Raw genomic sequence first — 25,912 nt, forward strand, 5'->3', positions numbered from 1 at the left:
TACCAACTAGTCGTGTGCCTCTAGGTCTGCACAGCAACAACACTGCAGGTGGCCTGGGAATAGGTGCTCTTTCAGACTTCACCTGTGAACACAGAAAATGATCTTCTGTCTGCAGGGGTCAGGGTCTCCTTGTGAGACAATTTCCCAGGCTGCCTCTGTGTTGATTACTGCCTTTTCGCCTCCCTAATGGCATATGAGGGAGTATCAAAACTCAGAAGGAAAAAAAAAAAAGTAATCTCTTCCCTGCCCATTACTAACCTTTCTCAAATGTAATGCACATCTCTAATTGAACACATCAATTTGATGATGGCAATGTACTGTTACTTGAACAGATGCTTTCAAATTCCTCACTGCAAGGATGTCCTTATTCATTTAATGAGGCAACTCACACTGAAGCAGACTACATCTCTCTTTATCAGCCTTCAGCCCTCAGAGTCTGGTTATCTATATCACTCTCTCCTTCTAAGAATAACTCTGTCAAAAGCAAAAGCTGGAAAATCAAGTCATACAGATAAAGGCGCCACATAACCTGTGCTATGATTCAGAGCAAGTGAAAGGATATGGGAAAAAGAATTCCACTGAAAATTCTCCTTTGTGTGGACATGGCAGATACAGGGTCATGATGGTGTTCTCATTTATACACTCACTATGACATTCATGGCAGATGTCACAGAGAAGAAAATGGAACCCTAGGCCATGGTGGTGAGTGATATGAAATACTATATATCATTTATTTAAAACTTTGAACAACTTCTAGACCACTTATGGCAGAACTATATTTATACAAAAAAAACCCCAATCTCCCCCCAAAACAACCAAAACTAAAACAAAACAAAAACAAGCAAACAAACAAACAAAAAACAAACTTAGTCCTTATTTCATTTTTCAACCCTTATCTTGGTCCATGAGGCTTTGTTTGCTTATTTTTGTTTCTGATTACTTTAAAAGCTTTCACACACTCCAACAAAAAGATTCAGGTCCATAAGGAAAATTTAAAAATCAAAATAAAACTCCATCTTCTCACTACTTAGAAAACACCTATTTTCTCTATTTTTCTACTGATTTCCTATAAACTTCTAAAGGAAAGCATGGTTACATATTTCTAAAATTTCACTTATTTATTATTTTATGTAAATTAGTATTTTTCTGGCATATATGTATGAGAACTATGTATGTGCCTGGTGCTCAGAGGGCAAAAGAGTACATCAGAATCCCTCAAAGTAAGATGCAGACCTTAGTGAGATACCACATGAGTTTTAGGAACTGAATGCAGGCTCAAGGTAAGATTAGCCAGTGCTCTTAAATTCTGAGCCATCCATCTTTATATCTTCACAAATTTTAATTGTACTCATTTTTCCCTGATTCTAACCCTGTTTTTTTTTTTTTAAAGTTTTGTCCACGATGAGATAAATTCAGAAGGGCAGATTGATTATCTTCAGAAACTGTTGTAGCTATTTTATACTGTTGTAGAAGAATTTTAATCTAGCAACATGGTTAATCTGGCAATCAATCCCATCCAAAGACCTTCTGAGTCTGTATGATCTAGCAGAATGACAAGCCTTTAATCCTTCTAGCTGGAATATAGACATCCGTTTAGAACACACCATTCATCAGAAACAGCATAAGTAAGGTTAGTTTGTAAAAGAAAGCAGCATGTTTGAAAGTAACCAACAATAGAAGGGCAAAGTGACAAATGAGAGAAAGATTTGAGAGAATGAATCAGAGATAGGAGATGCCCAACTCGCAAGAGAACAGAGGAAGGAGGGGCTACTAACGAGCAGCACAGAGTGAGGCAGAAGGGGAGGGTAGCTCACTTGCCTTCAGTTGAGTTTATTTGTGAGTTTTGTTCAGTTTGTGCAGTTCCTGCAGTGCAGGTAGGTCGGCAGAGGCAGTTGAAGACAAAGAATAAGAAGGAGCAAGAAAATTAGAACTAACTGCCAGAGTTAGTTTGAGGCCAAGCAGAACAATTCAGTCAGAAGTCAAGAGAATCTAGGTCAAATCAGTCATTTAGGAGAGGAGTTTTGAACCTGAAAAGCTGAGTTGAACCAGACAGCCAGAGTTCAGAAAGAACGAGAAAGGGTGAGCTTATTCAGCAATAAGCCCCAATAGAACAAGTATATCTGATAAAAGAGCTACATAGCACAACTTTTCCTAAAGAAATGCAACCACAAGAAAAGACTTGCATCACTTCAGCTTTCTTGACATTGTCTTGTCCCAATTAATTTACTTATTAAATTAATTGTACTGGCCACCTTTGTCATTTAGAACAAGCCAGGTACAAATTATGGGCAAGTAAATTCTAACATTCACAAGTATATGACATTATATGAAACATTAATTTTGAATTCTCTTTTAGTATGTGTGTGTGTGTGTGTGTGTATGTGTGTTTGTGTGTGTGTGTGTGTGTGTGTGTGTGTGTGTGTGAATGCGTGGGGATGTGGGCACGTGCCACAAAGTGTATATGAAAGTCTGAGGACAAGACTTTACCATCTGGGTCTGGGGATTGAATTCTATTTTTTAGGTTTGGTGGTGAGTGTCTTTATCCTGAGCAGCCTCACTGGCCATTTTAAATTCTTTATCATTGGTTAAACTACATATTAAATCACATACACACACACACACACACACACACACACACACACACACACACGTATACCACTACATATATGTAGTATTTTATAGGTCTCTCAAGTTGGGTCTCATTGATCTCCTATAGCCTATTCTTAGTGACACAAAAGTTCCACTATTCACATTATTTTGCATGATTATAATTAAGACATCCTTAATTTAAAGGTGATCTATAGCCATCAATGAATAGCAATATGTGAATAATTTATATACATTTGCTGTTACTTAATAAAATCTAGGTCATAACTCTCTGTCCAAATAGCCTACTGGATACAACCCTTCTTCTCTATACTGATGCTCATGCCAAGGATAATTGAAGCATTATGGTGATGGTGATTCTTTTTCTCCACATTTCCTGAACTGCTTAAAATCATATCATGTGGGTCAGCTTCACTTCCCTGCACATTTTCTTGTGTTGCCTTAGATTTTGTGTTTCTTTCCTTTTGAAGAACTACCCCAGTCTTGTTTCTCTGGTAAAATAGTGAAAACATAATAAAAGTAAATACAGCAGGATAATCTCCTAAAAGAACACCAAGAGGCTGGAAGTGTTATAGATAAGAGCATCTATCCAAGGGGAGCAGCTGGGATTTGAAAGTGCCAATACTCACACAGGTTACTTAGCTCTATTCTTGTGTCCCTGCATCTTTAAATTAGAATCAATAAGAATATCTACTTCAAAGTTAGTGGCTGATGTATGAATTCATGCATGGTAAGCATGTTCAATGTGTGGTTTGTGGCAGATTCTACTTAAGTGTGAGCTAGTCTTATGTCTTCACTTCAGTTTGTTAACATGTGATGTGCTATTTTTCCATTGTCCAAAACTTATATAATCACACACACACACACACACACACACACACACACACACACACACACACACACACACTACCCAAATCCTGTTTTCCAACCTGTTAATGCCTTTGTGTTTGGTTTTAGGTTAGGACCTCTTTTCTTTTCTTTCTTTATTCTCTTCTTTTCTTTTTTCTGCAATTGCTTCCTTTCTCTTTCTTAGTCAACTTTAGCAACTCTGGGGGAGCAGAGATAATTGGTACCCAATTCAAAGACTGTCTTCATAATATGCTAACTTCCACTTGAGAACATGTATAGCAGTCAGGAGCAGATAAGCTTGGAGAACGCAGGGGCAGAATTTGCACCACAAGAAAGATAACCTGAGAAGAAAGTTACCATCAAATAAAGCAGCTTTGAGAGAGTGTGAAAACAAAATGTGGGTTGCAAGAGCCAGCTGAATCTATACTTTACTTTTTACATTTACATTATCTTATTTTCTTGCTGTAGGTTTCTGTTATTGAAAGTCCTGTTATTAAAGCAAGTCCTAAAAATTTAAAAACAGAAGTTTATACATAGTTTCTAAATATACTGAGTCCCGTTTTTGTTTACCAGTGACACCAACTGCTTAGCTTCGGGTCCTACAGTCTTACTTAATATTCACAAGCTTGGCTGGACCTATCCTAGCTTGTGCAGATGCTTTTAAGACTTTACTTCATTCAGCCTTAGTTAGAGTTACTATTGCTATTACGAATCACCATGGACAAAAGGGACTTGGGATGAAGAGTGTTTATTACACTCACAGTTCCATGTATCTGTTCATGATCAACAAAGGCAGGAACTCAAGCAGGATAGAAACCTGTAGGCAGGAGCTGATGCAGAGGTCATGGAAGGTTACTACTTACTGTCTTATTCCCTGTGTTTTAGCCTTTTTTTTTTTTTTTAAATAGAACCTAGGACTATCTGCTGAGGGATGGCCTGACTCACTGGTCTACAGGCTAGCCTACTGTCCAATCTTGTGGATGCATTTTCTCAATTAGTGTTCCCACTTCTCATATGACTCTAGCCTGTATCGACATGAACTTAGCAGCACATAATCTTATCAGGTAGGTAGGAATCATGACCCCATTTTACAGATAATGTCATGAACAAAGATGGCAGATGATTGGTTAGACCGTCAACCTGAACTGTATCTCAGATTACTGACCTCTCTCCTTTTGCTATTGTAATCATGACATTGCCTCGTTTCTCACTTTACAGTACCTTGATTTTCAGCGACTGCGATGTGGTTTAAAGTATCATGAGACTTCTTAGTGGTCTATTATAGTTGTGTTCACCATACTAGTTTTCTTGTAGGTTTGTCCGTTTCAATATGCTTTAAATTACCCACTACTAGTCTTACTGAAGCTTCTAATCAGTTTACTGTCAGTAAGACAGTGGGAAAGAATGATTTTTGTGCCACTTCAACTGATACTGTGACATAAGTTATGTTTTTATTTTCTTTATTCAACCATAAGTACATTCAGAGGCACAGAAATAATTCATATGCCATCCAGACCTCAATAAGCAATTAGTCCAGCTCCTGGACCTCTCCAGCAAGGACAAATCAGGAGCAGGAAGGGGGCAGCGGACAGGTTATTTCTGAGTTGATGCCCAGTCTTTTTGGAGGAGAGTTTCATTTTCAACCTGGTCTGGTATCACCTGGGCTGGGTGATAGGAAATCTTCTGAGCTTTACCCAGCCAAGTAAAATGTGTATTTCTTGGTCAAATACAAATGGCTTTTGAATTATTCTAGATAATTCTCTTTACTAAAATGTTACAGATCATATTTTCCATTCTTCAATGATGACTTAGTTCTATATCTCTTTTGAAAATGCAGGTCTGATGAGCTAAACCAAAGTGAATCTTTATCCTCTAAATTTGGAGACTGTAATTTTAAATTTAGCTGAAAATTAAAAAAAATAAATGATCATCTTTCCAAATGCATAACTCATTACTAATTTTGTTTTAGAAACAAATTTTTACATTCTATCCTGAACTGTATTGTGGGTGTAAACTTGGATTTCCTAATTACTGCTTTTTAAAACCATTAATACCTATGTCTTTATCTGTTCCCATTGATAAGAACAGGGAAGCATCCGACTGGTGTTAAGGAGGGAATCTTTTCGTTTGCATCTGGCAATAGCATAAAGGTATTTTACTGCTTTAGAGATATGAAGCATGAGGGCTAACCTTGTCTAACTGGCAATGTTTGCTAACAGGAGACATGGTCGCTGGAAAAGAGTGACTATTACACTTCGGGTTTGCCTTTTCCTAATTTCTTAATTCCTTAGCCATGCACCATAGTTCTTTTGTAGGTATTCCAGATTCTTTTAAGATATATCCATCTAACTCTAATTCAAAAGAAATGCAGAAGCTGTGAGAGGTTGTTGCTAATGGTAACAACCACTAAAGCTCTAATAATGGAGATATCCCTTGCCATTTTACACCATCAGTACTTTTGGCAGTTTACCTACACTCTTCCCATGTCTGTACTAATGCATTCATTAATTAATAGATATCAGTGTGAGGGCTATCTATGAATGTGTCATCTTATATAAATGGTGAAATCTGAATACTTACTGTGAACTTTGAACTACATATCACCTAGAAACTACCAAGAATACAGGGTTATGGCCAATGCAGCATGCTCACACTGCCTATGAGTTCCGGTCCTGCCGCTGACTAGCTTAGTGATTTGAGTGTCTGGTATCACTTATTACCCTTAGTTTTTATGATACATATTTAAAAACAAAACCTATGCTTATGGGATTTTAATTTAAATTAAATGAACTACAAAGTATATTCACTGAAAATTTGCTTTTAAAGCATTGAACTAATCATATCCTATGGCCCACCAGGCCCTGCCATTTAAAGTAGGACTATTCCATTAAGAGGAGACAAGTATGGATTAATGAGAATATAAATTTAAATACTGTAAGACTGCCAAGGCACTATATTCTAAAGGAATCATCACATATATGTATGCTCTCATACTGAACAACAGCAAAGCCCTAACTATTTCTAGGAAGTGGCAAAATAAAATATTCATTCTCCACTGCCACACAAAGTAAGACAGGAGAGAAAGTGCTTAGAATATTAATGGATACAGTATGATAATAAAAATGTCAATGTCATAACTTGTGTTGGTAAGACTTCAAAAAAAGCATAATTTAAAACCCCAGTAAAGGCTCACTGCTGTCACATCCATGACAACATGCCCAATGGGAACAATTCTTCTTGGCTGTTTCACTTTCTTTTTAGCATAAACGTACCATTTCTTTACTGGTAAACACACATTTCATCAAAAGACATTTTAGATTTTGATTTTTGTTACTGCTCAACCCACTTTTATACAGTTTTTTTGCTTCCACTCCAATAAGTACAATGAGCATGTTTTTTCATGTTAATAATTAAAATTCAATTAAAAGCACAACACTGACAATTGAAGTCAATGCCACCGTTAGAGCGAGGGAATTACCTTCATGGGAAATCTCCTTCCAAGGGTTGGGTGGATACATGAAGGCTGCATTCTGGATCTGGTCATGGATATCTTCATCTTCATTAAAAGGGAAGGTGCCACTCAGGCTCACATAGATGATGACCCCAACAGACCACATGTCTAGGGAGCGGTTATAGCCCTTGTTCCTTAGAACCTCAGGTGCCAGGTAGGCTGGGGTACCTACCACTGACCTCCTGAAAGACTTCTCTCCAATGATCCGGGCAAAACCAAAATCACAGAGTTTCACCTGTTGACGGTAAGAATTTGCTGAAGCAGTGAGTTTGGATTTACATGTAATCAATTCTGCCAGAGTATAAATGTATTATACAAACATCAATTATTCCTGGTAGAAGAAAGGCTACTTTCTACCTTCTAATTTTGAAGAAAGTAGTTTATAGTGCAAAACAAAACTGGTTTTTCATTCATGAAAGTATTCTGTAAACTCTTTCCTCCCTATCCCAAATATCAAAAGATTAATATGGAAGTAAAGCATGATCCATTTTGAGAATTGGTCAGTAGGTAGGAAAACACGCAAACTGGTTATGATGGCCTTACCTCAGAGACTTATTTAAGTGAAGAATGAGGGATAAGTAGAAAGATGACTCAAGAAATGGTGACTATTAAAATTAGCTCCATATTGGCCAGCAGGCAGGACCTGAAGTTGTTAGCACAGCAAAGCCAGACACCTGCCCTGGCGAAGTACTGTAGACTTCTAGAAAAAGCTCCAGTTTTTTTTCCTACCCCTGTGTATAGGAAAGGGAAGCTTGCCCTTGTCTCTAGCCTCAAGAAGTAGTCAGCATCCCTGGGATCCTAAGGTATCCTCAATGTTGGCGTCATGCTTTCAACACAGGGCAGGGTCCAACTTTGCCCATGCAGTCAGTCCAACAGCAGACTGAGAAAGCCCAGGTGAGTATTAGCAGAGCAGCTTCCTAAGGAGTGAGTTGACACAGTGTGGTCCAGGAACAGAAGGCAAAGAGGGAAGGAGAATGCTCAGGGGAGACTTCAAACAATTATGAGTTTAAGAGGGAAAAAAACCGGAGGTGCGGGGAGGATGCATGAGGCCAGCTGTCAAGCTGCTTTTCTGCTGAAGGTGGCTCTGTACTTGCCTGAGGGAAAGGGTCGGCTGATGCCAGCAACACATTTTCTGGCTTGAGGTCACAGTGAACGATGTTTTTAAAATGAAGATGTCGCAAAGCCACTAGTATCTATAAAGAAGAGAGTCATCCAAATAATGTTATTTTATGATATTATTAATTCATTTCAGGATATACAGCTTATTTCAAAATATTACTGAAATGAAATGGAGCATACACTTGAAATATCAAGAAACCCCATGATGACCATTCACGGCTATTTATGTTCAAGACCCCCAACTAGTCTACAGTTAACATAGCAGGTTGCTAGGGGAAAAATCCATGGAAGAGGTAGCATACTCTTCCATGTATTCTATAGCAACAAACACAGGTGTGGACAAAGAAACTCACCATAAGGGACAGAAGTCACTGCCTTAGTTATCCGTATTGAACTAGGTCTAAGCCATGGTACTATTAAAATTTCAAGACTGGCATTAATGGCTAGTCAGCTTAAATGCTACTAATTTTGTACTAATTTTGAATGACAAAAATATAAGGAAGAAGATAGACTTCACCCTTGCAATCTCTTCTAGTGTAGTTTAGATCAGAAACCAAGGCCAACCAACAAGGCTAGAGAGCTGTAGTTAAACAGTGCTAACATCTGATATTGAACAGTTTTTTTTTTTAATTTTTTCTGTCTCTAATTGATTTCTTACCTGAGTAATTAAAAACTTCGTTATGTGTTCTGGCAACCTGCCCTTTTCACTTGACAAGATCATCTCCAGCATGTCTCCATGGAGTTTTTCCATAACAACAAACACTCTTTCAGGCGTCTCAAACATACACTCCAAATTTACAACACCAGGGTGATGAAGGTTCTATTAAAGATAAATAAAGCACTTGAAGAAAATGAGTTTTTTGATACTGTTTGGCAAGCTCACTGATTACATGAAACTGTTGAAGCTTAAAGCTTGGAGAAACCAACACTTAAGATTCTCAGCACCTCTAAATTCCACATGTGCTGCCTTATATTTTTGAAATTCTAATGTTTCCAAAAAATATATCTTTATTTTCTATGCACAGTGAAGTTATTTCTATACTGAAAATACTAAGTTCTAGCATGGTGAATTGCTAATTAGTTTTTAATTAGAATACCATATTGAGATATGTATAATTTCTTAGGATCATCTCCAATATTAAGCATATTGTCTTAAAAAAGCATACTAGGGCACATCTACATAGTTTATATTTAATGCAGAAGAGATAAAATTCATACATGGAGTACACATGACCATCTGAAGGGGCATCTCAGGTAGAATCTGCCAGAGTTGTTTGGCCCCACAGGCTGTTGGAGGAGGCAGAGTTGTTACAAAGTGAAGATCACTGTGAACAGGTGAGCTATTATCACTGAGCCTCTGTGTGCTCAAAACAACACACTATTCAGGGGGGCTTCGTGGCTTAACCATATGATAAATGTTGGCACAAGAAAGTAGTGGGTAGCCATGGAAAGTTACATTGTGCCTTATATGCTGTCATATATGATTCCTCCAAGTATTATATTATTCCCTCTCTGATGTTTAAATTTCAGTGATGTTCTGGCTCAACAAAAGCCTTTAGTTAATTGACTTTTATGTATTTTTTTTTGTACAAAACAATAAAATTCTAACAGCACAAAACAATGACATATTTTAACTGTATTTCAATGAGAAACAATAACAATATCAATATAACGTATCATGAACAAAATTAACAATCCTACCACCACAGGGAAAAAAATGGGCAGAGAAGAAGCCACAAGATAGTTGTGCAGAAGTTCTGATTCTTCACAAAGAAGTTGCCAAGTGCACCATCGTATCTAAACATATAATTACTTTATTTCATCTAATTATGCATTTCTGCGGTGTTTTGGGAAACCTCGGATCCTTAAACCCCAAAGCCCTGTGTACCCTCAGAGCTCCCAGGGACTAAACCACCAACCAAAGAGTACTCATGGTAGGACTAATAGCTCCAGCAGCATATGTAGCAGAGGATGGCCAAGTCGGTGATCAATGGGAGGAGAGGCCCTTGGCCCTGTGAAGATTCTATGCCCCAGTGTAGGGGAATGCCAGGGCCAGGAAGTAGGAGAGGGTGGGGTGGTGAGCAGGGGGAGGCGGGAGGGAACAGGAGTTTTGTTTTGTTTTGTGTTTTTAGTTTTCCTTTTTTTCCCCTTTTTTTGGAGGGGAAACTGGGAAAGGAGATAGCATATGGCATGTAAATAAAGAAAATATCTAATAAAAATATCTAATAAAAATAAAAAAAGAAAAATAAAGGAAAGAAAAACAGAAATATACTTTGCTACCTAAGCAATCCGAATGTATGTGTCAATCTGTAAGCATCCCTATCTATGCTTCTTAAACTAAACAAGTTCTTAGTGGTTTAAATAACTTTCCACTGATACATTCTTTTCTTCCTTTCCCCATTCCGAACCATGACTTTAACTCAGGATAGGGCTTAGTATATGTAACATAGACTGGAAAGAGTCCCAAAATGTCTTAGCCTAGAAATATGGAACAGATTACTAAAGTTTTTCTGTCATCTGCTTTGTGGCATGTTCATTGCAAACTCAGAAGGACTCTACAAATGGCCACTATTAAATATTTTTACAAAACAGACTAAGGGATTTTTTTGCTTTTTTCTCTACAAAGGACATTACATTATGTATAGATAAATATACATATTTCAAAAGAAGCAGACTATTCAAGACAGGATCCAAGTAAAGGCCATACATACAAACTAGGAAAGACATTTTAGAAATGTAGACTCATGCTTCCACTGCCCCCGGCTTTCATTTTACAACAGCCTACTGCTTTATAGGTTTCCTAAAGAATGCATTAAGTGAGAGCTGAAAACTCTTCCCCAAAGTCAAGACTTTCTTCTAAACTATTGAGGACTGGGTCTTACACTATGTCCTAGTCTGGCTTAGAATTTTCTATGTAACTCTGGCTGGCTTTGCACTCATGACAATCCTCTTGCCACAATCTCCTTAGTGCTAGGATTATAGGTGTGAGGTACCATGCCCAGTTATTTTTTTACTAGATAATTTATAATGTATTGTTCAGACAAGGTCATACATGTTCGTGGATTGGTTTTATTATGGTCCCACTGAGCTAAGTGATCGAACCTTTTATGTCCGATAAGAAAAAAAAAATGTATATAAAGGAGCAGGACTATCTTATTTACCCAAGCTCCTACATAACATTCTTTGAAATATTTATTTAGCCTGGAGAATAGATTATTTAAAAAGTATAAGTAGGGAAAAATCAATCTTTTATCTCCCTGTGTAATCAGTGCTACACATACAATTTTTAATTATGGAGCACATGGTAATTAATTAAAACCTAGATATATTCCAACCAAGTCCATATCACTTGACCAGTGTTATTTTTTAATATAAACATGAATAGATCTGGAAAGTCTTCTTCCTGATTCCTCCCAGGTAACTGGCTTTGAAAATGACTGAACATTGCAACGGCAGAGGACGGTAGCCTACAGGAAGAGGCCTTGCTAACTTCTGAAGTTTGCAGCAGGAATTCAGAGCATGCATTTCACAGAAGAGCCACATTCTGCAGGACTCTGACCATCTGTTTGTTGGATTTCAGTAATTGAATTTTCAGGAAATGAAACATTTGGTCAAGTGCAGGAAAAATGGTGCACTTTCACACATTGCAGACTATGACATCTCTATGGAGGGAATGTAAAGCTTTCAAATACTGGGAGGAAATACCATTTGGAGATAAGACAAGAATCTCTTTGATCTAAGGATCCTAGAAAGACATGTGCAGTGAAAGGATATTCATCCGTAGAAGCAAGGCATTTTATTGAGAAGTGAATTTACTAAGCTGCACTTTTGGTTTCCATGTTTGTGCTACGTTTCATATACATCTGACTGCATAGTGCTACCTCAGCCCTTCTTTAATGATAACGGAGTTGCTTTCTCTTATAACCAGAGTATTTATTGCTGATATTACATTTTTATAAGCTATCGCTGCCATATTGTCACCTTCTTTCTCCAACACTATTCTATTGAAACATATAGGGGCAAGAGATAAGAGAATAAAAGAAATTAGATTCAGCATAGCATTCAACATTTTAGGAGCAGAGCACTTCTGTGAGGGCTTCTGATTACTTCACTAGAAGGCTACATGATTCAGTCCATACGGCAATAGGAAAAACTACTAAAACATGATAACTTCAGACACGGGATTCAAAACAGCATGATGAACTGAAGGAGGGACAGCCCGCTGCATAGAAGAGCTCAGGAGCGTGAGGTGGCATTACTAGAGGTATGGGACTGGCTATGTTCAGGAGCGTGAGGTGGCATTACTAGAGGTATGGGACTGGCTATGTTCAGGAGCGTGAGGTGGCATTACTAAAGGTATGGGACTGGCTATGTTCAGGAGCGTGAGGTGGCATTACTAAAGGTATGGGACTGGCTATGTTCCTGCCCCTTCTCAGTGGTGAGAAAAAAATCACAGCATTCTATCCATTTTCTAATTACAGTCTCTTATAATCTCTGTTCTATTTAGTGGTCCTAGAAGTCATAATCACTTACTGCTGTATGAAAAAGAAGTGGCTTATAATGCCATGATAGATATGGAAAAGTGATTTTGTGGGGGAAAATATGAAATGCTGGTTAAAAACGGTATCCACATTGGTTGGAGGCTCCCTTGATTTTCAGAAATTTATAACCAACAATCTGTCTTGTGGAACATATACGTAATGAAAAACTTCCAGCAATGAACCAGTGTCTCTCTATCCACATCTGCCATCTTTATCTTCTTCTTTGGCATCTAGTGAATTCCTGAGGCCTGATAACTGAGGGTTACTCTAAAAACAGACTTGTTCTGAATCCCATACTGTACTTTACAACTGAAAGGCCCACTCCTTTCAAATGGATCCCCTTGCCTTTGCCTTTGTCCTCCTCATCAGTGTGCCTCGGTTTTACTCTTACATATTTCCTTAATCAACTACTGTCTCTTCCCTCCCCCAGTGGATCTTGTTTTGGGGTTGTTTTCTTCTGAGGTAATCATTAAGAGAGTGGTACTATGATTTTCCCAAGGTGATTCTGGAGTATAAGGTGGTCATCACTAGCTTCTAGAATACCTGCTTCCTTTTAGCAAAGCATGGGAAACCCATCAGTCCCTGTTCGTTTTCATCCTCCAGCTCAACACTTCTCTTCAAGTATCTGCTCTTCTTCCACATACTACCCTTCTTTTCTTTTCCCAGTGTACATACCTATTATTCCCTCAGCCTACATGAGACGATTGACTTGGTACAAACTCAGTTTTTTCCAGACAGGGTTTCTCTGTGTAGCCCTGGCTGTCCTGGAACTCATTCTGTAGACCAGGCTGGCCTTGAACTCAGAAATCCACCTGCCTCTGCCTCCAGAGTTCTGGGCTTAAAGGTGTGCACCACCACTGCCTGGCTTGGTACACTCTTCTTTGATAGCACTTATATTACATTCTTATTGACTTCATTTCTCTACTAATAAGACAGCAATCTCCTTAGTGTCCATACCTAATCAACTGAATTTTCTGCTTAGCAACTAGAATATATTAGATGCTCAATGTAAATATTAAATGTTATTGAAAAAATGGACCTCTGTACTACCTGACTTTATTATTACTTGAATAATATTCCTTATGAGCTAAATGATTTTATTTTAGATATGCTACTATATATGTAATATTTGGTGATGATATACTGTCACCAAATTATATACAGTGATTTCTTATCTGTAGAAAACATACAGTGTATGAATTTTCATTGTAAGTTCACTGAGCTGTTAGTAAGCAACCTCTGGACTCACATGATGAAATGCTAACTAATGCTTTTTTTAAATTACAAAAACTAATTATATAGAGTCAAAAATCAGAAATGCTACTGCCAAGATGTGTTCCAAGTGACTTTCCTAATAGCAAGGATATGACAAAGCCAGTATCATTTACTTTCTGGGGATCAGCCCTCAAAATATGGCAGTTCTGACACCTGTTTGAAGAATTTCATCATCTTTCTTAGGAACAAACCCATGTTTTCCCTCTCATCTAGATGATATGTACTTGGTCCATGTCTTTTTTTTTCATAAATAGTTTTCCTTTCACATTTGTCTAAAAAGCACTAGAAAAGTGGTCAAAAAGAGACTGGCAAGACAGCCAAAGCTGAAGGACTGAAGATTTCTTCTATGAGATCCCTCCCATCATGGGTATTCTTTCTTACATGATTCATAATTTCATTACCTTCCTAAGGATGAAAGGGAAAACAGTAGGCTATTTGTACAGTACCAATTGAGGTACTTGTACTCATTAGAAACCACTTTCAACTACCTTCATTTGGTTGGGTTTCTGTTTTAACTTGGAACAGGCAAAGCTCCAAGTGCAGCCTCAGGGCCAGAAGCACCATTTCTGGAGCAGGTTCTTCAGAGGCAGTCCCCACAAATTTGGATTCTGACACTGTACAAAGAAGCGGGCAATAATGTCCTCTTTAATCATCGACTGAACATTGATGTTGCAAAGGATATTCCCTTTGACCTGACAAGAGCGCACATCAGGGGAGTAACAACTGCTATAATCTTGCCCTTCATCTTTCCCATTTCCCCATCATTTTCCTTGCTACTGGCACATACTAAAAGCACCACAGACTGTTACCTCATAATTCTGTAGGTCAGACATCTTATGAGCTCCTCTGTTTTCTCTGATATGGTTTCCCTGTGCAGAAATTAAGTTGTTAGGACACCGTTCTCCTACATGGGGTCTCTGAGGGACAACCTACCTCCTAGCCTGTTCGGGTTGTTGACTAAGTGCCTGAAAAGTGACAGTACTTATTCCCTAGTGGCTGTAGGCCAGGAGGCCCTGAGCTCCCTGAGCTGCTCAACTTCTTCAGCACTGGTCTTCCCCTACTCATTATATGTTGAATTTTCACATTCAAAAACTCCCAGCAAGCTGGGCAGTGGTGGCACATGCCTTTAATCCCAGCACTTGGATGGCAGAGGCAGGAAGATTTCTGAGTTTGAGGCTAGCCTGGTCTATGGAGTGAGTTCCAGGAGAGCCAGGGCTATACATAGAAACCCTGTCTCAAAAAACAAATGAACAAACAATAAAACAAAAACAAAAACAACAAAAAAAAAACAAAAAAGAAAACTCTCAGCAGTGTTTTGGTCCCTCCTAACACAGCTACAGGGGACCCTTTACTTTTAAGGACTTATGTGTTGGCTTAGGCTAACCTGACTAACATAAGCTAAGCATCCTATTTTATTCTCTCTATATTAGTTACTTTTCTATTGCTGTAATAAAGCATCATGATCACGTAACTTATAGAAAGAAGGGTTTATTTTAGGCTTACAGTTTCAGAGACATAAGAGTCCATCACCATCAGAGCCGGGAAGCATGACAGTAGGCAGACAAGGTACTCAGAGTAGCACCTGAGAGCTCACATCTCAAAACAGCAAACAGGAAGCAGAGAAAGAAAACTGAAATGGCACGTGTCCTTAAACTCTCAAACCCCACCCCTAATGATGTGTTTCCTCCAGCAAGACCACGCCTCTTAAACCTCTCAAGAGTGTTTAACTGAGCACTGAGTATTTAAATGCCTGAGCTTATGGGGCCAAATCTCGTTCAAACCAGCACATTCTACTCTTTGGTCTCCATAGTCTCAAGTCCAAATCATGCTGAGAATACATTTAGTCAAATTACAAACGTTCCATCATCACTAGTCTTAACACTACTTAAAAGTTCAGTCTCTTCTGAAATTCAAGATATTCTTTTAATTGCAAGTCAGTATATAATCTAAAAGAAAATTACATACTTCCAACATACAATGGCAACAACTGTATATTACTATTCTAAAAGGGAGAACTAGGGGCAGGGTAAGAATATATAGGACCAAAATCTAGCAGGGAAAACTCCAAATCCTTACGCTCCATGTAAGGTGGCCCCACCTCTCCATCTTGTTTGCTTTCAAGAAACATCTCCCTCTTGGGATGGCTTCACTGCCTGTGTGCAGCAATCTGGTGTCTCCTGCCTCTGGGGTCTCCAGTGTAACCCAAGCTTCACTTCTACAGCTTCATACAATGGCCTCTCAGGTCCATCATACTTCCTGCCTGGCCTCAGAGGTTCTCAGGAACTGTGGGGGAAGATTCCATAATTCTTAAACTAGGATATCCTTCATGACTGTAAATCCATCACCACACAGACATGGATGCAACTTCCAACTTTGGCCCCTAGCTTGGGGTGGAGTCTGGCACACTGGGTCACATTTGTAGAGCTTTTGTTTGTTGTTCCTTTCTAAGAACAGAAAGTTCCTTAGGCCTTTTCTTCTCTCAACTTAGAAGCTTAGCTGGGTATAGTCTCACATTGAGGGTACCTAACATTTATTCTAATTCGAGTATAGAAGGCCAATTCTTACACACTGATATACTGATTTATTAGTGATTTACTTAAAGCGCTGCTTGTACTACCCATTGGCCAAGCATGACTTCACTTGCTACTTGGAACAGACTGACCTGGAAAAACAGCTAATACAATGGGTAATGATTGCCTTTAACAATCTTTTGACTGCCATGTATGCTTCTATAAAATCATACTTGGTTGTTTGCCCCACTTTGGTTTTAGAGTATAAAATGAAAATATAAAGTGGACGTAGGATTGAAGCCTTTCAGAAGCTGTCCTGATTCTGGTCCACCATTGAATTCGCCTTTCTTCCACTCTCATTGGTGTTGGACTGCTTATTCCAGAGTCCCTTAATAGCATCTTTGAAGTCTCTTTTCAAAGTGCCACTACCTGGGGACAAAGTATTCAAATGCCAGAGTCTAGGAAGAGACATCTTGTTTAAAACATCTGCCTTTAACTTTAATTGTATCTACAAAGTCCCTCATGCTGCCAAAATAGCATACTGAATATCTATCTATCTATCTATCTATCTATCTATCTATCTATCTATCTATCTATCTATTCTGTCTACAATTCCAATATCAAACCACCATTATTTAGTAAGCCTATCATATTCCTCATTACTTATTTATAAATATGAGATCTTTGGCTTTTCCCTCTGAAAAATTGGGGGTCAGGAAAAGACTACATCCACATCTGTAACAAATAATACTTAATTGCTTCTTTATTTGTAAATGAACCCAAGCATTGAAAAGCAGAGTGTACATTATGAAGAATTTCCTACATTATCTGACTGTAACCAATGTTAATATTTTGCCAATCATGACAGATCAACTTTTCATCATCCTTTTGGTTTTGATGTATCTTATATGGAAGAAATATTATTTTTAAAAAGTATATGTTGTAGGTGTAGAGCTTAACATGAGGGCAACCATCTTGACATAACTAATCTGACCCCCTAGAGTTATCCTACTCAGTTTTCTTGCTAGGTTCTCAGAATAGTATAAATAAGCAAAAAGGATTAGAGAGTTACATGTACTTTTAAACTGGATGTCTTCACTAATAATATGCCCCCGTGACACTAGCTCAAGAAGACAGGTATATTCTGCTCTGAATAATCCCCTTGTTACTTTTGTGTCAATCAATGTAGGTGACCATATTTATCTGGAAGCACAAGATTCTACTCTTTGTTGTTGCTACCCAGAAATGTTGCTACATTTCTCTCAGTAGACACTCTATGCACCATATGCTTTTGCCTGCATCTGTCTATATCTTTGTTTTTAGCCCCAAGGCTACTTGGGATTGCTATCACATAAACAGCCAGTAATTTATAGAAGAACTGAAAATCCCTATTAGGAGTAGGGAAAAATAAAATAGACAAGAAATATATAAAGAAATCACAGATTGCTGCTGTATCAGGATGAGTAGTCTCTTTGTGAAATGTAGACTGATGTGTGAATATGAGGAAAAAAAATGACTGGGTTTGGAGAAGACTATTTCTGAGTGCTGTTTATCCAACATTAGTGAGGATCACTAGTATCTCATCATGGCTATGGAAATTTAATTGGCTATGAGAACTAGCTGAATGAATGAAAGGATAATAGAATCAGGGAGTTGCAATTAGAAGGAGATCTGCATCTCTCTAGCTTTATCCAACCTGAGAACATGCAAAACTGAATCCCAAGCGCTTCTGCTTTGTGACTTGGGAAATTTTCAAGGAAAAAGTATGAGCTATGATTTTTGAGATTAGAATAAAAGAAGACAATTGGAATTCTTAGGAGGAGGAGAATGAAGAACAGCCTGTGGCAGAGCACAGGCCTCTCCAGCTAGTGAACTTGCATTTTTGTTTTGATTACTATCCCCATGTAGACAGGGCTAGTGGTGGTGCTGGGGTCCTGCAACTCCTTACTTGTACACTCTTGCAGTTGCTAAACACTGTAGAAGTGTGTAAACTTTCTAGGGAGATTATAAGTGCCTGGGTAGTGAGGCTGTTGGTGGGAACTGAAGCCAAGAAAATGAATAACATTACTACTAACCCCATCTTTAGATGGCACCTCATAATACCAAAGGATAAAGGAACCATTTATTTGCATATTGGATCATTTTGGGTACAAGACCTAAGTCTGATAAAGAGGTTCTAGCAAGGCAGAGGCCTCCATGGAAAAGTGTGGAGGAAGTCCAGGGCACTTGGCTTGAATGTGACATGTAAGAAGTCATTTATACCCTGGTGTTTGTTTTTATGCCCAGAATAAAAGAACAGCATGGCCCTGCCATTCTTCCTCTTTAGCCCAGTTGTCACCGAAAATCATCTGAGCTACAGATGTTCACTTAGGTGGATCTCGTTGCTTCATTGTTCTTAATAATCAAAAGACTATCCTTGATACCAATGTCCTCATCCTTAAAAATGTTCTATAGGAAAGATATTACCAGAACTTGGTAAGGGAATTTAAAGTCAGTATTTAGGTAGTAAAGAGAGTACTTGGTGGTATACAAAATGAGACTTTAAAATCCTTCCTAGGTGAAGAGGGGTATTCAACAATAGTCGGGATACCTACCAGTCTAACACACTAAGCCTAGAGAAGCCATAAAACGTCTTGAGCAGGCTCAGATTTTGAAAGCTGCCAATTGTACCTATATGGCCCTGCATAGCTGGTAAAGACAGTAAAGGATATCAGGGGATAATGGCTGAAATGAATGGAGTTGAATATGATGTGTGAAATATGAATATGTGGAATGCTGTCCTTAGGCAGGACATGAGAGTTGTCCTGTCATACTGCCAGCAGCCAGGAGACTAACATAATATTGGTACTAGTACCTCTCCAGTGAAGGTAAGGAGAGGCTACAAGGACCTATCTCTCCCTAAGGCTATAGGAAGTCAAGGGTTGTTTAAGAGAGAGATCATAGGGTCCACCCCTCCTCAAGGTATATAATTAATAGCTGCTGAAAAAAAAAAAAGGAGTTTATAGTGGTATAGTCCACATGCTCCAGAAAATAAACCTATTTAAACTTATTGCCTCATTAAACTAGACTTGGGTAGAATTCTTTGTCTATGTGCTATCTGTGGATTGCTCATCTGCCTAGGAAAACACATACTAAGAACAACAAAGTGATGCCTATTTAAGCTGTAGTGTATTATACATAATCCAGGTCCTAGAAAAATATCATGTCTTGCATTGCATATGCGTAAATAGCTCTTCACTTTAGCTAACGGCATTTTCAGCACTGCTCTGCAAGCAGTATCAGACCAGTATATGGTGTATGTGTATGCATGTCTGAGTTTGTATGATGTGTAGAGTGACATGTATATGTATATGTATATATGTGTGTATGTGTGTGTATTTGCGTGTGTGTGTGATGTGAATGTGTGTGATATGTGTACATGTGTATATGTATGTATGATGTGTGCATGTGAGGTGTGATGTGTGTGTGTAACTACGTGGGTATACACACCCTATATATGGAGGTTAGAGTATAACTCTGATGTTAGAGTGCTGGCCTCCTGTCTTGTTTGATGAATAATCTCTTGTGGAGATTTTTGAGGGGTAGATGTAAATGTCAGGCTAGCTGGCCCATGAGTTCGTATAGACACTCCCCACTGCATGGCAGTACTTTATCTATACTCTGGAGAACTTCTATTAACTGTTAATGAAAACAGACATGCTTTATCTTTGCATCAAGAAAGGGCATGGACTTTGGGCAGTTATCACATGATTAACAATCCAGTGTTTTATATATACTTTTGTGAAATTTACTGTAACTCTTTGCATTCTACTAAGTGGAATTTGCTCAGTAGCAGGTATGGTTTGGGTGAGGGGAACAAAATCAGTCTCTGTTTAGTAGAAAGGTTACTTAATGCTGTCATCCATATATATCCTCAAACATGCCCAGACATTGCTCAGTTATTCTCAAGCTCACTAAGCCTGGAATACTCCCATCAAGCTTTAGACCTCAGAGTTGCTACAGAGACATGGTAAATATAAAGGAGTCCTCTCCTTTTCTTACAAAAGGAGAGACAGCTAAGTGCAAATGGAAGCCAGCATGCTGAGAAGAAATGTAGGCAAACCCTCTCATCTCTCAGGCTCTTCTGCCCTTCCTTGATTTTTCAGTGTACAGGATAGTATAAAATGTCACATTCTCTACCCAGCATCAGGAATCTTTCAAGAAAATCAAGAGAATGAGAAAAAACTCATAGACTGTGAGAAAAGATTTGTAAAAGATGCATTTTATCAAACTTTATAAGGGATTGCTCCTAAATATATCCAAAGAGTTTCCAAAATTTAATGATATAAAAAAATTAATAAAATAAAATGGGTGAAGTTTTGGCACTTCTCAAAGTATACAGTTGAAAAGAAAACCCCTATATTTAATATATCTTTACATCACATATCATCAAGGAAATTAAAAATAAGCTACATATTGGTACAGACCTGTTAGAACTACGACCCCTGGATATCAGTAACAGCAGATTCTAATGAGGAGGTGGGGCTGCAGTGCTCTTGGTTCAGAGATATGAGAATGCAAACTGGCCCCACCACCATGGGAGACAGTGTAACAGCCTCTTGTTAAACTAAGCACATTTTGACTGCATGCTCTAACAATTATGCACTTTGGTACTTATACACAAACATTCAAAAGAGCTTATACATTAATTTTTAAAAGGAGCTTTACTTACAACAGCTCAAACTTGGAGGCAAGATATCTTTCAGGAGATAAATGGATAACTCATGGAATATACTTTGTTTTATAGTTCCAACAAACAATAGCATATTAAACAGAATTACATTCATACATATGAGCTAAAGCTTTGCATGTGCCCTGATATTGATATGCTTGGAGATAAATTTCATCTTCATTCAACAACTTTTAGAAGAGGATTTATATTTCATTAAGCATATTGTAACACCCATATTTATTACTAGATTTTGAATGTAAAATATTGAATGATATAGATATGTTAGTTTGATGTAATCTTCTAGATAATAATAAATAAACTTCCTTTAATTCTTATTGTGCTGACATGAAAAGAAATCAAAAAATATGAATGTATCCCTTGGGAATTCTATGCAGTAACTTTATACTCTATAATTCACTAACTTTCTCTAATATATCATAATAATATATCTACAGGTAATAAAAATAGTTATAAATGGTCTATTTCCCTTACTTTCTGCTATTAACTCCTGTTACTCAAAATTAGCTCAAGAGCTTATAGTTCTAATGATTGAAGAAGATAAACTACACAGATATCTATACATCTACACAGAATAATAAATATGGAAAATTAAGGAGAATTCTGCTTTTTCTCACACTATACTTGCTTTCTATAACTAAATTTAGTTTAAGGCTTTCTATAACTAAAATATGCTACTTTACAGAGTCAGAAACCAAGCTCGACAAGGAAGAGTTGAGAGAACTACCCAAGGGCTATTTTTCTCCACTCAGTACTACAATCTAGTGTCCTATGGACTCCTGAATGCTTCTCAGACTTCAGGAACAATAGAAGCCAGTGCACCTGCTCCCAGAAGTGAGAGGGCACTCATTCCATATCTGGGAGTTCTTCCTCTATAAAAGAATATACCCCAGGAGACTCCATGGGAGTGGGTACTGAGGAAGGAGGAACCAGTCTTGATAAGATGTCCTTTGCTAAATTTATAGATATTACTTATTCCTAATATCACAAAGTTAACATTGTGTGTGTGTATATGTGTGTATGTGTGTGTGTGTGTATGTATGTATGTATATATGTATGTACGTATGTATGACTGGCTGTCTCTGTGTGCAGGTGTATGTGCAGGTATGTAAGCCTGTTTATATATCCATGTGTATCCATAGAAGCTATTTTTTGACATAGACTCTTAAAGGATGGAGCTCACTCACTTGTTAGACTGACTGGCCAGGATTATAGAAGCATTTTTCCTTTATGTCAAGGTTTTTATTCTAGGTGCCAGTGAACTGAACTTTGGTCCTCATGATTTTGTGACAAGCACTTTGCCCACTTAGCAATTTCCCTAGCCTCAGCAATTAATTTTTTTTTCTGGTCACAGACTAGAAAGTACCAAGTCATAAATACAAGAACTGGCTGTAACTGTAATTACAGGATCATCAAAAGATCTTTGTGAACAGATCTTTGTACATTGCATTATTGCCCAAAGGCACAAAGCAGCAATTTTAGGAATTCTGACAATCAGAAAAATGTTATTTTTCTATATAAAAACGCATCAGTTTTTGGTTGTCCTTATCTCCTTTAGTTCCTTTTCTCCTTCCCTTTCTTCATCTCTCTCTCTTTTACTAGGTCTCCTTATGTAACCCAGGTTGGTGTTCACCTAATAATCCTACTGCCTCAGCCTAATCCATGTGTTGAAACTGTATGCTTACACAACTCAGCCTGAGCAAATCCAAATCTGTTACATTTACATGCAAAACTCAATTAATGGCCATTAAATGAAACAGTAGATGCAGAACAATAAACTGCTTTGTTATTGACACACAATTGAAAATTTGAACAAAATTGTGGGTCAAAACTTAATATTAACTTACAAAAGTAGGATATTTTGGCATATATATTAAAACCTATACTTATCAAACATAAATTGAATAGACAGCTATGTTAATCAGTTGGCAGACAGCTGTTCATTTTCCTTTTCATTTCCAGAAACAATTCAAACAATTATATACATTAGACACACAATAAGGCTTATAAAATATTCTGGTGTTATAGGGCATTGTTGTGGATGGGAGTTGTGACATTTTTTACATCAGAGAAAAACTCACCTTGAGAAACATGAAGGGCATCAGGGAGACCTAGACAATCTATTTCTCAGACATGTGTTTCTTATATACCCTATTTGCTGACAACCACAAATCCCATTCATGTAAAGGGGAAAGTGTTTATGAAGGTAAGGTCAGTTTGAATCTAAGACAAACTGCTCTGAGCACGTCCATCCTGAAAATATGCTTATTTAATGAATATTAATGATATGTTAAACTGTGGTACTAAGTACATTAAAAAGGACAACTTTTCTCCACTCTGGAGGGTACCGTTCAGTTAAGTCTGACTCACTTGCCTTTCCAGTTAACCTGCTCTGAACTATCTAGGCTGTAGGTATCTGGATGACTTTTAATTGTTTTACAGAAGTCAAGGAGGGGAATTCAGAACTCTCCAATGAGAATCAGTTTACCTGTAAAATTGCAACTTCATTACGAAGCTGACTTTCTTGTTTTGTTGGAAATCTTAATTTGTCAATAATCTTAATAGCTACATCTCTTCCTGTTTTCCGATGTTTACCTTCAAGATAAAAAATGAGAAACATTAAAAGAATTAATTAATTAGCAAATTAATAGTTGCAGTTAGTGAAAAGTGTTGGCCATATAAACTACCTTCAAATTATGTTCTGTCAACAACTTTGATTCCCATTGACCTCTGTTCTTCCATGCGTCCTGTTCTCATGGTGCTCATTGGTCCCTTCCAGATGGTCCCTTGTATCACTATATTCCATTGTATTTATGGTCTCACTTTCTTGAACACCAGTGCTCGTGTCTTGACTCATACAGCCTCTACCTCAACTCAGCAATTACAGCAGCAGCTCCTGACATAGAGAGAGCTTGGGGTAGCTCATTTCTCAGTTGCTGTGGGGACCACGCACCTCTGAGAGCCTACCCTCATTGCCTCCATCTCTATGTATCTATTTTTCTCACTTCCATTCTTCCTTGTGGAGCTCCACCCGTTACCCACAGTATTTTAGGTCCGTCATTTTCTAGTGTCAAAACTCCCTTCTGATTGCTGCTCTCTCATCTGTCTTATCATCACCCCTGCCTCACCATCAGCTATATGTTGTGACATATATTTTCAACACTCAATCAACCATTATATTTTTATGCAATTATTACATTGTAGAAAGATACACTAAACTTGGTTTCTCTTATTACAGGACTATACATTAAGACAGTGGTTACTACTTGTTTTTTCAGTGTTTAATATTCATTATGTTTTCATAAAACATTGGAGAATTTTTATAAGAATCAAAATCGCTTTGAAATAAAGAACAAATTAAATATTCATATTGAAAATTCAGTATTTAAAGTTTTTGTAATTTTATGATAAAAGTAAATACTAAGTAAACATTTTAGACATGACTATTTTATAAAATTAAAACTCATAAAAATGATTTGTTAATTATCAAAATAAGAAAAGTTACCATTTTCTAAAGCAGGTAAAAGTTTAAAATTAAATGTTATATAATAACTTGAAAAATTTGCCTGAACTGTCTAGAATCTATGTAAAAAAATCAACATTGACCTTGAAAAGCTAAAACATTTAGATATGAATTGGATACACAGGGAAAATGTTAGAGGTCAAGGGTTTCAGATTCACTGACAAATAGTACCTGTAAGAATCTAGTCCAAGATAGGGAGAGAAAAATGGAACTGCTTTGCTTAGAAGCTACAGCTTCCATGTTTCCTCAATATTTTCTCTAAAAAACAAACAAACAAACAAACAAACAAACAAACTACTCCAACACCGTGAGGAGGGTTTTCAAATACAAACCAAAACAAGTTTGTCAGGAATAGGGAACTTTTAAAACTTACGAGTTTTTAAAAGAATGGCTATCTCAGAAGATTCTCTGAAGACTCCCAGATACACTGATACATATCCTTTATTTATTTATATTTTTCTAGGTAATATAATACTTTTATAACAGGTACTTACATTTTTGTTTTGTTTTTGTTTTTGGTGACAGGGTTTTTCTGTTTAGCCCTGGTTGTTCTGGAAGTCAGGCTGTAGACCAGGCTGGCCTCGAACTCAGAAATCCACCTGCCTCTGCCTCCCAAGTGCTGGGATTAAAGGCGAGTGCCACCACTGCCCGGCTGGTACTTACATTTTTAAGCTCATAGAAAAATACTTATTGAACCTACTCACCTCCATACACAATTCCAAACTGTCCGGAACCCAGAACTTCATCAGGAAAAATTTGATAGACTGTGCTGATATCCTACAGGAACATACCCAGAGAAAAACAAAGATGGGGTGGGAATAAGCTTTAATCCTATTGCATTTTATAATTATAATTACTATTAGCTGATTGAATAGAAATACAATTAAATATTCCAAAGCTCATTTAACACTTGTAAATGTTGGATAAAATTTCAATGGCTATAATATTCAAATTACATTCATATAATATTTTGAAAACTATTCTGTTCTTAAGTACTTGGGATATGGCATATTTTAATAGAGAGAAGGAAGACCTAAAACCAGTCATTGGAATTTACTATAAATATCTGAAAATGTATTCTTATTTTTACACTAGTAATTTAGAAATTTCATTAACTATTCCATGGACCCATCACATGTCTATAACAATCCAGCTTCATCTTCAGGCCAGAACAGTGAGGCTACTCCTAGTTATGTCTCATTTCTACAAGAACCTAAGCTCCAGACAACCATTCCAGGAATCCCAGTT

At 37.5% G+C, this 25,912-nt stretch overlaps 1 protein-coding gene across 2 annotated transcripts in view; it reads right to left on the reverse strand.

Moving 5' to 3' along the window:
- Prkd1 (protein kinase D1) overlaps nucleotides 1-25,912 on the reverse strand; it is a 290,741-nt gene that overhangs the window by 13,729 nt on the left and 251,100 nt on the right. For both annotated transcript variants that reach the window (XM_031357081.1, XM_031357082.1), the window contains 5 exons: nucleotides 25,369-25,441; nucleotides 23,630-23,736; nucleotides 8,745-8,906; nucleotides 8,062-8,160; nucleotides 6,935-7,202 (listed from right to left, as the gene is read on the reverse strand). In XM_031357081.1, coding sequence (XP_031212941.1) covers nucleotides 6,935-7,202; nucleotides 8,062-8,160; nucleotides 8,745-8,906; nucleotides 23,630-23,736; nucleotides 25,369-25,441 — 709 coding nt within the window. The remainder of the gene's footprint in view (nucleotides 1-6,934; nucleotides 7,203-8,061; nucleotides 8,161-8,744; nucleotides 8,907-23,629; nucleotides 23,737-25,368; nucleotides 25,442-25,912) is intronic.

Source organism: Mastomys coucha, unplaced genomic scaffold (genome assembly GCF_008632895.1).
Source record: "Mastomys coucha isolate ucsf_1 unplaced genomic scaffold, UCSF_Mcou_1 pScaffold6, whole genome shotgun sequence".
In the NCBI taxonomy this organism is placed as follows: Eukaryota; Metazoa; Chordata; class Mammalia; order Rodentia; family Muridae; genus Mastomys; species Mastomys coucha.